The following is a 13,778-nucleotide window of genomic DNA, read 5'->3' as shown; positions in this document are numbered from 1 at the left end:
TGGGTGCAGCGCTCTGCTGGTCTGCTGGGTGCAGCGCTCTGCTGGTCTGCTGGGTGCAGCGCTCTGCTGGTCTGCTGGGTGCAGCGCTCTGCTGGTCTGCTGGGTGCAGCGCTCTGCTGGTCTGCTGAGTACAGCGCTCTCCGACACACTGCGGTTTAACTGTGACTCCCGAGCACCTGCAGTCCCAGCAGTTCGGCAGTGAAACCCACTTTCTGAGAGCATTCGCGCGATAATGTGGTATCAGGTTTAAAAAGCAGGAGGCCTCTGCAGCAAAGCCATGCGTAATTCTGCGGAAAACAACGAACCTTTCCAGGAACACCGCCATACGCGTCATCAGAGATGGATGTGCCCATTAGAGTGGGGGAGGGAGGGGGGGGGCACACACAGGGAATATGCTGAGGAAGCACTGATCACATTCATTCATAGTTAATGCAGGTGAACAGACCTGCACTCAAACGGACATTTTGGAGCCTTTCACAAGATGGGAACTGGAATGTTAGGGGTACAAGTTTAAAAATTTTTTTTAAAAAGACACCCTCACACCACTTCCACAGCCAAGTTTACAGAAAAACACTTTGATCAACCAGGGCTTCGACAGGTCCTGTTTTACCAGCAAACACATGTACCCGGCCGGCCCTTATGTAACCTTTAATGGTCTTATATTACCGGTATTCATTCAGTATGATGCAATACTGCTCTTCATAATGTGGCACCATGGAAACTATATGGCCCATGACAACATTGCTCTTTTCACAGATCGTTGCTAGGCCCTGTTAGTGTACAAACTTTAACGTTAATATTCCATGTTGCTCTCGGGGATAACTGCCCGGCACCGTTTGCCTCCCCACATTATCATTCCGGCACCGTTAGTGAAAATGTTCCAGGCATTGTTGCCGTGCGTTTTCAAAGTACCATCCCATTCTGTCCCCATAAATCGCACCAGAGGAGTGTGTCTGCTAAATAAAAGAGAGAATATAATACGAGAGAGAGCTGGGGACAGGGAGTGTGAAGCAGGATACATGCTGCTATCATTATCTTCAGACTCTCTTTGTTTGAGTGTTTCGCCTTTACATCGCACAAAACATTCTTTTGTAGTGAGATTTCAGAGGCTTGGCCACTGGTCAAAGGGAACAGACTCTGCATCAGCTCCTAAAATACGGCAGTTTTCATCGGAAACTTCAGCTAGGGGGGAGATCAGAGGAGGACGTGCTCAGTGAGGACAGTTCTGGGGTGTCTGCCGTCCCGTGTTCATACCGAAAAAATGGTCCCAGGTAAACAGGTACAGAAAGAGGAGTCCTCATTGCCCCCATTCACCTGTTCCGTGTGTTTGCCTGTTCTAGCAATTCAAGCCGAATAATCAAATGTAACACAAAGTAAGAAGCAGTCATTTTTAAATGTAAACACACATTTTGCTTTTCCCGTTTTGAGCGGGTTTTATTCCCAGTTTTCTTTTCTCCCGACCTGGAATGCTCAGTCCCACCCGCAGGCCTGTCTCACCACTGCCCTGGCTGTGTTCTGGGGAAAGTTCCGCGTGCATGAATTGCAGATTTAATCAACGGAACAGGTTCCTTATGAATATTTATGAACTGGTCAATTGATTCCAGTTGACTCCATTGATATGGCAGTAAAAATGGACTTTTGCAACTACAGTTTAAATGACTGGTCGATCGACTGACCGTTTAGCCTTTTAAAAAATGATTACTACATTGAGCTGTCGATTATTGCATTTTAAAAAGGCCTTTCCAGGCCAGATTATAAAAATGGCAGTCTCTATTAGAGGCCACTGTCTGGGTGATTGTGTTGACCGCGATCGTTGGGGGGTGAGGAGGGAGAGGCGGGGGGTGCAGGCAGAGTTCTCACCCCAAACATCTGCTGCAGGTCGGGGTCGCGGAAGCGGAAGGGGATGTTGGACACGTGGAGCCGCTTGGGCTGCTGCTTCTCCGAGGGCTCCAGCTGCTGGAGGTGCAGCTGCTGGGCGGGCTCTGTGTGCGCTACGTCCTCTATGTGCTGGAGAGAAACCAAGGACAGGGACACTTTAGTTCCTACCTCTCAGGCCTGGTCTTCTGAGTATCAGAGGGACGGGAAATATTTAACATTGACATTCCACTGAATATACTTTATTAATTCCTTACATTTCCCAGTTTGGAATTCTGAGTATTTGAGTCACACAAAAGATTGCGGACAACGATGTGGATATGAGATCTGAAATTGTTGAAAGTCCAAGTTACATGACTATTGGTCCCATGCAGAAACTCACAGTCTGTGTGCTGATCTTTCACAGCATGTGTGCTGATCATTCACAGCTTCTGTGCTGATCTTCCTCAGCCTGTGTGCTGATCATTCACAGCCTCTGTGCTGATCTTCCTCAGCCTGTGTGCTGATCAGTCACATACTGTGTGTTGATCTTTCACAGCCTGTGTGCTGATCATTCACAGCCTGTGTGCTGATCATTCACAGGCTGTGTGCTGATCTTTCACAGGCTGTGTGCTGATCATTCATAGCCTGTGTGCTGATCTTTCATAGGCTGTGTGTTGATCTTTCACAGGCTGTGTGCTGATCTTTCACAGGCTGTGTGCTGATCATTCACAGCCTGTGTGCTGATCATTCATTAAATAAGATCAGCACACCCCTCTCACGGGCCCACTCTGAGCTCACTGCACCCACAGAGACCTTCAGCATCAGCACACAGCCACAGCCTTTCCTGGCCTTACCACAGGCCCTAAATTAGCCATGTCCAAAACCGCCGATGAGACAATGCCGTAAATCTGTCTCAGAGATTCTCCTTAAATTGCTAAATTTGCCAGCAAAGGCAAACGTTTGCCAACACAGCCGTGCTGCCAGTCGCCAGCAGAACTGAGCCCTGCCGGAACAGCTATATCACAGAGTCACACTGCTAACTGCCAACAAAGACCCCCAAACCATCAATACAGGCGTTCTGTTTACTGCCAGCCAGACCAGGCCTTCCATTTTAACTGCACACCTCAAACCATTCAGATAATGGAAAGAGAATTTACACATTAATTCTCTTACTGCCATTATCATTATTATTATAATAATCATCCTGGTCATTTATTGTCCTCATTACCATAATCATAAACCTCACATTGATTACCATTGTGAGTCTGCCTTCAGAGTATTTCTGCTGATAGTGGTGTGTGGTGCTAAACCGGCCACTGCACTCAGACAGCAGAACAGAGGAACAGCAGAATAGAGGAACAGCAGAATAGAGGAACAGCAGCACAGAGGAATAGCAGAACAGAGGAACAGAAGAATAGAGGAACAGCAGCACAGAGGAATAGCAGAACAGAGGAACAGCAGAACAGAGGAACAGAGGAACAGCAGCACAGAGGAACAGCAGAACAGAGGAACGACAGCATAGAGGAATAGCAGAACAGAGGAACAGTGGAACAGAGGAAGAGCAGAACAGAGGAACAGAGGAAGAACAGAACAGAGGAACAGAAGAACAGCAGAACAGAGGAACAGAGGAACAGCAGAACAGCTCCAGTGCTTCCTGGGGCCACTCAGGTTAAGTGTGAGAACAACTCTACGATGAACCGGGGTTACATTCAATCACGGCCAACACATTCAGGACCCCGGTAACACCCTGGCAACACCGCGGCATCGTTCAGCGGTATCGGCACGTTGTTCCATGAGCGCTTGGCTCAGCGCTAGGCCCTCCCCGCTGGACCAAAATGACAAGCGGATAAGTGAACCAATCCGATGGGAGGGCTGCCAAGCAGGTAGATCACACCCCATTAGGACCGTGGTAGCGCGTCGATTACAGGGACTGCAGGGGGAAATGGGCCATTAAACTGCTTCCTCACCCCCCCACCGCATGCTGCTTCCCCCCTCATTCTGAGCCATTATCTGATTGGTTGAAGGCCTGTTGAGGGCGGGGTTTCGGGTCCTGACTCACCGGGGTGGTGATGGTGCCGGTGATGGGGGCGGAGCCGCCCTCTGTCCCCGGCGTTTTGCCAGGCGTCTGTGTGGGGGGGTACAGGGCCAGGGGGTGCTCCGGCAGGGTGCCCTGGCCCGTGAAGTCCTGCGCTGGGTGGGGCACCCCAAACTCTGCGTGGAGGCAGCTCTGTGGGGGGAACTGGGACGGGGGGAACGGCTGGGCCATCGCTTCTAGGGGGGCGGTGGTCTCCTGGTTACCCTGAAAGAGAAGAACAAAGAGTGAGACACTCCACCCCTCAGGTCCTATTCTGGCTCCGCCTGCCCGGTGACATCACCACACCCCAGTGACATCACCACACCCCAGCACAACACACGGCACCGCCTGTCCGATGACATCACCACACCCTACATTCAGGAAACATCTGAAGACAACTGCACAGAGAAGAACGCAACAGGGCACTATGGGGCTGAGCCAGACACATCAGAACAGTACCACTCTGCTCCAACCCACCCAGAACACAGGGCACCTCAGAACTCTCAACAGTACCACTCTGCTCCAACCCACCCAGAACACAGGGCACCTCAGAACTCTCAACAGTACCACTCTGCTCCAACCCACCCAGAACACAGGGCACCTCAGAACTCTCAACAGTACCACTCTGCTCCAACCCACCCAGAACACAGGGCACCTCAGAACTCTCAACAGTACCACTCTGCTCCAACCCACCCACAGCACAGGACAGCAGGCAGCTGGGACAGGAAAGTCACTCTCCGCACGTGTCGCTGAGTTTCTCCTCATTAGATCCAGACTTCTTCCACAGCTCCAGCCGTAATTGTGAATTGTAAATGAACGTGTCAGTTTCAGACGCAGAAGGCATACTTCATCGCCACACCGCGCTGTGTGCAGAAGGTACCACCGTTAGCATGTGGGGAAAAACGCAGATCTGCTGAGGCAGTTACGGGGAAATCTAATAACGCATTCTGACAAATATCCCAAATCCCACCCAGACACCCTCCATGAATACTGAGTATGTGCTTTTAAACAAAAACCCTGACTGCCGGGGGGGGGGGGGGGGGGGGGATGTCCTCTATTCTCCTCTGTGTTGGGAAAGAAGTCATATTAAGTTTTTTTTTTTAAATTAAAGTTTATTCATTTCTTCACCATCATTAGTCTCTTCAACAGGCTACAGTAAGTGACACTTGCTTCTGAGGCAAGCCATAAACAGGCCCTCACCAAGAAAGCAGCACATCAGCAGAGGGAGAGAGAGAGAGACAGAAAGGGGAAAGAGAGGGAGAGAGAGAGGGAGAGTCTCATGTTACTGTACGTGTCATTGACAAAATCACTCTGAAATAATGGCAAAAAAAGAAGGTATTCATTCAATTAGGAGAAATGTCCATTATCCAAATTAGAAAGTCTAGAAAGTCTTTGAGAGAGAGAGAGGGGGGAGGGAGAGAGAGAGACAGAGAGAGAGAGAGAGAAGGCACAGACAGAGAGGGATAGATGTGTGTGTATGTGTACACGCATACATAGATATATACATGCACATAGGCATACACATACACAATTATTATATGTATGTATGTATGTACTGTACTGCATGTGTAAAGTATACAGTGAGGAAAGACAGATGGAGATGGGGGGGGGGGGCTGAGGCTCGTGTGGCTCTATACCGAGTCCTGAGGACTCTAAAGTGATTCCCCCCACCCCCCCTCCCCCTCTGCCACCCTCCCCCCCCACCCCCCGTTCTAACAGCGGGCCAAGCCTGAATCCGGCTGCATCCACGTGACACAAAAACAGACCCCCCCCCCCCCCCAACAAACATTTCTGCTGACAGACCGGATGGCAAATAAATATCTGCCATAAGCCAAATCATATTATCCGCACCGAGGAACCCACCCCGCCCCACCGCCACCCCGCCCCCACCCCCGCCCACCCCGCGCCTCTCCCACCAGCCGCCCCCTCGTCACGAAAAGCGCATCGCAGATCTCAGCCAGCGCACTGCCAGCTAGTTCCTGCCCCACAGTGACAGGATGGGAGAGCGCAGGGAAAAGTTTTAAAAAGAGAGCCACAGACGTCTCTTAACTCTGAAACGCATTCGTTACGGAAGCGAGGAAACGAGCTCAGGCCGCCGAGCGCGTCGGCCTGTCCCCGCCCCTGTGCTGTGAGCGCGAAGCGCTGGGACAGAATCCCGACTCTCACACCGCTCCCCGCACCAGCTGCAGGGGGAGCGGAACCGGAGCGGAACCGGAGCGGAACCGGAGCAGAACCGGAGCGGAACCGGAGCGGAACCGGAGCGGAACCGGAACGGAACCGGAGTGGAACCGGAGCGGAACGGAGCGGAACCGGAGCGGAACGGAGCTGAACCGGAGCAGAACCGGAGCAGAACCGGAGCAGAACCGGAGCTGAACCGGACGACGAGCTGACCGGAGTGAACCGGACGGAACCGGGGGCGGGAACCGAGCAGAACCGGACCGAGCAGAACCGGAATGGAACCGGAGCAGAAGCGGAGCGGAACCGATGGAACCGGAGCAGAAGCGGAACTGAACCGGAGCGGAACCGGAGCGAGAACCGGAGCGGAACCGGAGCAGAACCGGAGCAGAACCGGAGCAGAACCGGAATGGAACCGTAGCAGAACCGGAGCAGAACCGGAGCGGACCCGTAGTGGAGCCTGCTCTGGAAAAGGCCCGCAGTCGCATGGCGCCGCGTGGTTTGGGGGAGGAAGGAGTCCCGCAGAATGAGTCACACTGCCGAAAAGGAGGAGGAGGAGGAGGAGAGCCTGTTACGCAAGGCTCGGGGACGGCAGGGCTCTTTTTTGTTTTCTTAATCCATTTTTCTCTCTCTCTCTTTTTTGTCCCGCAGAGCGTGAGCTGATGCATCAGATGAAAGAAACGCCAGAGCCGCCACTGAGGGGAGAGAGAGAGAGAGAGAAGGAGAGAGAGGAAGAGGAGAGAGAGGAGAGGAGGAGGAGGAGGAGAGAGAGAGAGAGAGCGCCTCCTGCTGAGGGGGGAGAGATAGAGAGAGAGGGAGAGAGGGAGAGCGAAAGAGAGGGAGGGAGGGAGGGAGAGAGAGAGCGCCCCCTGCTGAGGGGGGAGAGATAGAGAGAGAGGGAGACTGCCCTGTGCTGAGGGGAGAGTGAGAGCGCCCCCTGCTGACGCTGGAGCCTGGCGGATCAGTACCTAATTCCCGTTATTAAGACACAAACTTAACTCTGATTCATTACTCCATCCAACACAAATGCGTAATTAACTGCAATGCAGTGCAGAACTTTTTTTTTTTTAAATCACCCCCATTCCCTCTGGCATTTTGGGGGGAAAAGTTATTAACAATATTAATGACCCGTGATTCCCATCTCCCTAATGATGGGGGTTATTAAGACTGAATTTCAGCGATTCTGCCGCGGTTTTCAGAACGAAACTTGCGCAGCAGCTGCAACAACCTGGGATCTTACAGCAGTATTAGCACAGACAAACTATCAGCACAGACAAACTAGAACCACAGACAAACTAGCAGCACAGACAAACTATCACCATAGACAATCTAGCAGCACAGACAAACTAGAACCACGGACAATCTAGCAGCACAGACAAACTAGAACCACGGACAATCTAGCAGCACAGACAAACTAGAACCACAGACAAACTATCAGCACAGACAAACTATCAGCACAGACAAACTAGAACCACAGACAATCTAGCAGCACAGACAAACTAGAACCACAGACAAACTATGAGCACAGACAAACTAGCAGCACAGACAAACAAGCAACACAGACCATTGTAGACCTACAGATGGCATCTAATTTGAATGAAAGTGTGCTGTCAGCATTACATAACATTCAGGTGTTGGGGAGGGTTAGGGTTAGGGTTAGTGTTGGGGAGGGAAAACCGTCTAGAATATAGAAATACATAAAAACACCCCAACACACAACATGCCACCCAGCAAAGACAGGCTAAAGCAGCGATGTCCAATCTTATCCGGAAACGGCCAATGTGAGGGCAGGTTTTTGTTTTAGATCAGCACCAAAGCACTTGATTCAACTAATTAACTAATCAAGGTCTTCAGTCAAAACCTTGATGAGTAGACTCAGGGTGTCTTAGTGCTGGGCCAAAACAAAAACCTGCAGCCATCACAGCACCTTTTTCAGATAAGACAGGACTGAGCTGAACCAGAGGGACACCAAACCAGGGTCCAGGGGCTCAATCTCCCCCCTACGTCGCTGTGTGCGCACGCGTACATGCCCGCGCGCGGTCAGCCAAATCATCACCGGACCGCAGTGCCAAGAACAGCATCAGCCTGCTCGAGCACGTTAAATACGTCCCGTTTGTTTCCCTTCCGTTCAGCAGATCCTCATTTCCCTCAAAGAGAAATCTGTGCACGGCATTGAAACTCTGATTAATCATACGATTATGATGGAAGAGGCGAAGCGAGAGGATTTACTCTGAGCGGAGACAGATAAGGGCCGACGGGTGATTATTCTTCGGCCGTTTCATGACTGAGTTATGTTTATGACAGCAGACGGCTAAATATCAACGGGCTCAAGCTCACACACTAGGGTAAACACGTTTGGCGAGAGCGGAAGTCATGGAGAAGAGAGAGATTACTGCACATGACTTCACATGGAAACAGGAGGCAGGCTGAAAATACCCAGAACGAAGCCTATAGCTGCACCTTAAATTAGCTCTGGAGAACTGGAACGTGGCGCACCACCGTCCGCGTCAGCATCAAAAATGAAAACAGAAACCACTGGCCGATGCGGTGCGGATCGAGAGACAATCGCGCGTAAAAAACAAGCGTTAAGTCAATCAGCCGCACGCTCCCAACTGCCAGTTATCTGCTGAAATTCAGGCCAATAAATCACAATCCGGAAGGTTCCGTCGTCCAGCCCAGGAAGCAGAGCGCTGGCTCCGAGTCTGACTCACGAACAAGGGAGCGATACCAACACACAGGCAGAAGCCAACTGCTGAACTCAGGTTCCGACGGGAGAGCTGACAGGATGGGGGAGATGGGGGGGGGGGTCGCCATGGAAACAGTCACACTGGCCCCTCCTGTCAGCAGAAGAGGGGCCCTGGCGCCGTGTCGTGGGAGGTCCTGACGGGCGCCGGGGGGTGAAAGGTCAGCTTAATTGATAGTGTCGGAGAGGGAGGCCAGACCTCCCCTTTACCCTTCGCTAAAGATCATCTCCACAGGGCCAAGACAGCCGACTGCAGGAGCTCTCTTCATTTCAAAGACCGGCGTGGGGCACACAGGTCTGTCTCAGGACGCTGGGAGTGGGGATCAGGAGAATAAACACTCTCCTTCTTTAACTGCAGCTAGTTAATGAGAAAATCGCTTGCGCCGCGCAGCATCGATCGGGTCACTTATGAAAGGTCAGGTTTGGCCACAGAGGAAATCTCCGCTGGGCCCCCCCCCCCCCCACCCACGTCTCTCAGATCATCTTTACACATTCATTGCATGGGAGGCTCTGGGGAACACAGAAAGGGGAGAGATTAGCTTCCACGGCACAAAAGGCGACTAAACAAACACTCAAACGGACGCAACCAGCAATTCAAACCTGGATGTTGTACAAAATCCTGGGCGCAACGTCTTTGCTAAATTTGCTGTTTATGCACGACAATGGGGGAGAAACAAAAGCTGAAGGAATTGACAGGAACGCCAAAAACTGCCGCAGATTGTTCAAAAAAAGAATCGGCTGCTTTCTTTCCAGTGTAATTTGACTCTATTCAGAAAGAGAGGCGGTTTAAAACTGAACACGCGATTGGACGAGTGGATCGGGAGAGGAGGAAGCCGGAGAGAGACAATTCACATGGTGGAAGAAAAAGAATAAAAGGGGGAAAATGAGGTAACAGGTCACTGAGTCTTTCAATGCAGCAGCCGTGTATCTCACTGATAATTACAGCCTCATCGGCTCCCGGACGATCGTCAGAGAGGATTCAGCCTGAACAGGTTTCCCCTCATCTGGCCCTGTGAGACAGCCGTGTGCATCCACACGCTAACACGCCAAACACGTGACTGCTTCCTGAGTCACAGATTACCAGCCAAGGCTCCGCCCCCTCTGCTTCATGAGTCACAGATTACCAGCCAAGGCTCCGCCCCCTCTGCTTCATGAGTCACAGATTACCAGCCATGGCTCCGCCCCCTCTGCTTCATGAGTCACAGATTACCAGCCCCCAAACCAGGCCCCTAACCCACTCTAATCCCCCCTAAAAGCCCTCAAACCAGACCCCTATCCCACACTGATCCACCCTAAAAGCCCCCAAACCAGACCCCTATCCCACACTGATCCACCCTAAAAGCCCTCAAACCAGGCCCCTAACCCACACTGATCCCCCCTAAAAGCCCCCAAACCAGACCCCTAACCCACACTGATCCACCCTAAAAGCCCCCAAACCAGACCCCTAACCCACACTGATCCACCCTAAAAGCCCTCAAACCAGGCCCCTAATGCACACTGATCCACCCTAAAAAAAAACATCTAAAAATGATGCTATGCCCACACAGCCACAGTGTCATGCTCTCTCACAGAAGATGCACAGAGACAGAGGACGAAGGGCTTCACACTGTAATCCTCCATATTCACACCTCACCGCCTTGTAACTGAATTTCAGGGCTATTAATTAGAAGATCCTGGGAGAGGACAGAGAGAGCAGACCCCGTGGAAGGGTACCGGAAATGCTGGCACCTCCTAAAAATCCCACACCTTTCTCCTTAAGAAAATACATGCCTTGGCTGTGATTTCGAACTCAAATGCCTCTGATTGTTTGTGGCAGCAATCCCCTCTTCCAGACCCCTCATTGCTGTTTATCACTTCAAATGACATTTAACCAGCAACAGTTTTGAACTGTAAATCTAAAATTTGGCAGGCAACACTTACAATCAAAATATCAATAATTTAACACCCTGGCACATTATGTAAACACATTATTTTTGAAAATTAGACATTACATCAAACTCAGGGACATCAACATGCTCAATCCTGTTATGTATCACAATTTATAAGGAAACACACACACACACACACACGCACACACACACACACACACAAATCCTGCTTGCACATTAGCACACTGCTAATGTTCACCCAAATCTTCAAAACACCACACCATCATTCATTTAACTTTTTCTGGAAGTACATTTTTTTAAACTACTGCCATCCAGTGGACTACAAGATGTACTGCGTGCCTCGTGTTTCAGCCCTGGTAAAAAGGGGTGCATTAGGGACCCACTTGGACCTGTCAGTGTTTGAGGTCGTCCCACTTTGGCGGGCACTTAGAGCACCACCTTTAAGATGACACAGGAGCAGGGTTTAAAAGCAGGTCCCTGTTCAGTCGCCTCAGTACCCCATTATCTCTCTGAATCCGCTCACTGGTGGCGGGAAGACAGAATCCGCCCCAGAGCGAGCGGTCAGCACCGGCAGCAGACTCATACCGCCACAAACACGCACACAGCACACCATACAGGCCATCTGCAGAAATGACCCGCTCACAGAAATCCTCTAGAACTGAACATGAATAGAGCAGACCGGGCATTGCTTCTTACTCAGCTCTTCAGTGGCACACGCGGAGCTGCCTGTCTGTCTCAGGCTTTTAATTCTCCCACACCTGGCCTTAATACGTCCCCATCCAGCAGTTAAAAGCAACATTAATCAGGCAAACAATGAGTCAAATATTAAACCCAATATGCATCCAACCTGACGGCCCAGAGCAGGTCCTGCAGAGGAGGACGTGTGTGAGCGATCCATCTGAGTGTGTAGCACTGTGGCTTCAGAAGAGTGAAAACCACACAGCACAGAGAGGCAGCAACAGCAAACATACATGAGCAAGTCTCTCAGAATATCGCCACAGAGCTTTTTAAAAAAGATTTTTTTAAATCAGAGGGGAAATCATTTTAAAAGGGGAAAAGAGGAAGAACTGAAAAAAGAGACAGAAAAAGAGGATGAAGAAGAGAGACCGAGGGAGAGAAGGAGAAACACCTCTACAAATAGGAAGTAAAGAGAGGGATGGAGGGTGTGTGTGAGAGAGAGAGAGAGGAAGAGAGGGGAAAAGTGTCTGTGTATGTGTTAGAGAGAGAGAGAGAGTGTGTGTGTGTGAGAGAGAGAGAGAAATGAGAGTGCTAGGTTGGGGCGGGGGTGGGGGGGTGGGGGATGAGCAGAGGACAGATGCTGTCACCTGGCAGGAAAAAGAATATTTTAGCTGGGGAGGGCAGATTAGGACAACGGTCTCACCTGAGGAAGGCTGAGCATGCTGGGTAGGGTTCTTACCTGGGGAGAGTGGAGCATGCTGGGTAGGGTTCTTACCTGGGGAGAGTGGAGCATGCTGGGTAGGGTTCTTACCTGGGGAGAGGAGAGCATGCTGGGTAGGGTTCTTACCTGGGGAGAGGAGAGCATGCTGGGTAGGGTTCTTACCTGGGGAGAGGAGAGCATTCTGGGTAGGGTTCTTACCTGGGGAGAGAATGCTGGGTAGGGTTCCTACCTGGGGAGAGTAGAGCATGCTGGGTAGGGTTCTTACCTGGGGAGAGTGGAGCATGCTGGGTAGGGTTCTTACCTGGGCAATGCAGTAGATGGTTGGAAGATTCAGGAAAGAATGAGGTAACATTCCCGAGGTAGAGAGAAACAGGCAGCCATGCAGGACAGCGTGACAGAGTGAGTCATTCATTTAGCAGGGAAATCCTTCTCTTTCACACTCCCCCTCTCTGTCACTCCCTCCTCCTCGCTCTCCCTCGCTCTCGCTCTCTCTCTAACCTTCTTTCTGCATTCCACTATTTTTGTCTTTGCTGAAGACTTCCCTCTCCCACGTTCCCCCTCTCCTTTCTCTCTGCTCAGTCTTGTTTGCTGAGAGACAACAGTGCTTCTGCAGGTCTTTTCCTTTGCTGAAGTGAAGATGAACACAAAGGCACACAGACACTGTGTTTGTGTGTGTGTGTGTGTGTGTGTGCGTGTTCATATGTATACATCACTTTTAAGCATGTGTGTGTGGGCGTGTGTGTGTGCATTTGAAATCTCCCCTTTTCACCTCAGGATCATGGAGAGGGCCAGTGTGAGCTCACAGCAGGGGGTTAGGGTAGGAGGGGGGGGGTGCTGCGGAGGAACCGGTGTGTGTGTAGCGGGGAGGGGGGGGGCGGGGGGTGCGGGGGTGGAGAAATCTCCCGGGTGCACTGACATCAAACGGCATGCCGAATAAAAGGGGGAGGCGGAACGACACTGCAGCGGCGGATTCCCGCGTTAACCCCTCGCGGATCGCCGCGCGCAGCCTTCAAACCGAGAAAAAAATTAATTTAAAAAAGTCTCGTCTAACGTCTGCTGCTCACGTCTGCGCTCGCGGGCACGAGCAGCGCGTGCGGTTATAAACACAAACGGCTCAAAACGAGAAATCTTCTCCGCGGTAATCAGGTCTGTCTGAAACGCACTGCCATTCATTCCAGCGGTTTAAACAGCAAACGGTCCGCGCACGCGTCAGTCCCACCGCGGGTTACTTCATCAATAATCAATCACCAGCATCACTCAGTCAATCCAATCCCATTTTAATTGGCGTGACGATCGCATTATGTAAAACACGTTGCGAAAGATCACACCGATAGGAAATGACAGGGACAGGGGGAGAATAGCGTGAGAGACTAACAGTCGTTGGTGCAGTTATCAGCGTTTTATGCAACATGCGACGACAATCACACTTTCCCTCCACATCCCAAATGATAGCGGTATGACGGCTCAAAGTGCATTTTAATAGGGCTTCACTCTGCGGCAATTTAAAAAGCTTCAATCGCATCCTGTTAAACAGAGGATATAAAAAATGACACCAGTAAATGATACAATATCCAAATGTAAATAGCGTAAAGCTATTGTCTAGACATTGTGGTTGGTACACTTGGTTGTAACCTTTAATTC

At 51.0% G+C, this 13,778-nt stretch overlaps 1 protein-coding gene across 9 annotated transcripts in view; it reads right to left on the bottom strand.

Moving 5' to 3' along the window:
• Positions 1 to 13,778, bottom strand: part of LOC135243879 (RNA binding protein fox-1 homolog 3-like) — an 83,307-nt gene that overhangs the window by 15,547 nt on the left and 53,982 nt on the right. For 5 of the 9 annotated variants that reach the window (XM_064315993.1, XM_064315995.1, XM_064315996.1 and 2 more), the window contains 2 exons: positions 3,917 to 4,156; positions 1,861 to 2,007 (listed from right to left, as the gene is read on the bottom strand). In XM_064315993.1, the coding sequence (XP_064172063.1) occupies positions 1,861 to 2,007; positions 3,917 to 4,123 (354 nt within the window). In that variant the 5' untranslated portion in view covers positions 4,124 to 4,156. Of the gene's footprint in view, positions 1 to 1,860; positions 2,008 to 3,916; positions 4,157 to 12,438; positions 12,959 to 13,778 lie in introns of those variants that run through there. The other 4 variants (XM_064315989.1, XM_064315990.1, XM_064315992.1 and 1 more) reach the window with 3 other exon arrangements.

The sequence above is a fragment of the Anguilla rostrata genome, chromosome 17 (genome assembly GCF_018555375.3).
Source record: "Anguilla rostrata isolate EN2019 chromosome 17, ASM1855537v3, whole genome shotgun sequence".
In the NCBI taxonomy this organism is placed as follows: Eukaryota; Metazoa; Chordata; class Actinopteri; order Anguilliformes; family Anguillidae; genus Anguilla; species Anguilla rostrata.
This window is presented reverse-complemented; position numbering and strand designations above follow the sequence as displayed.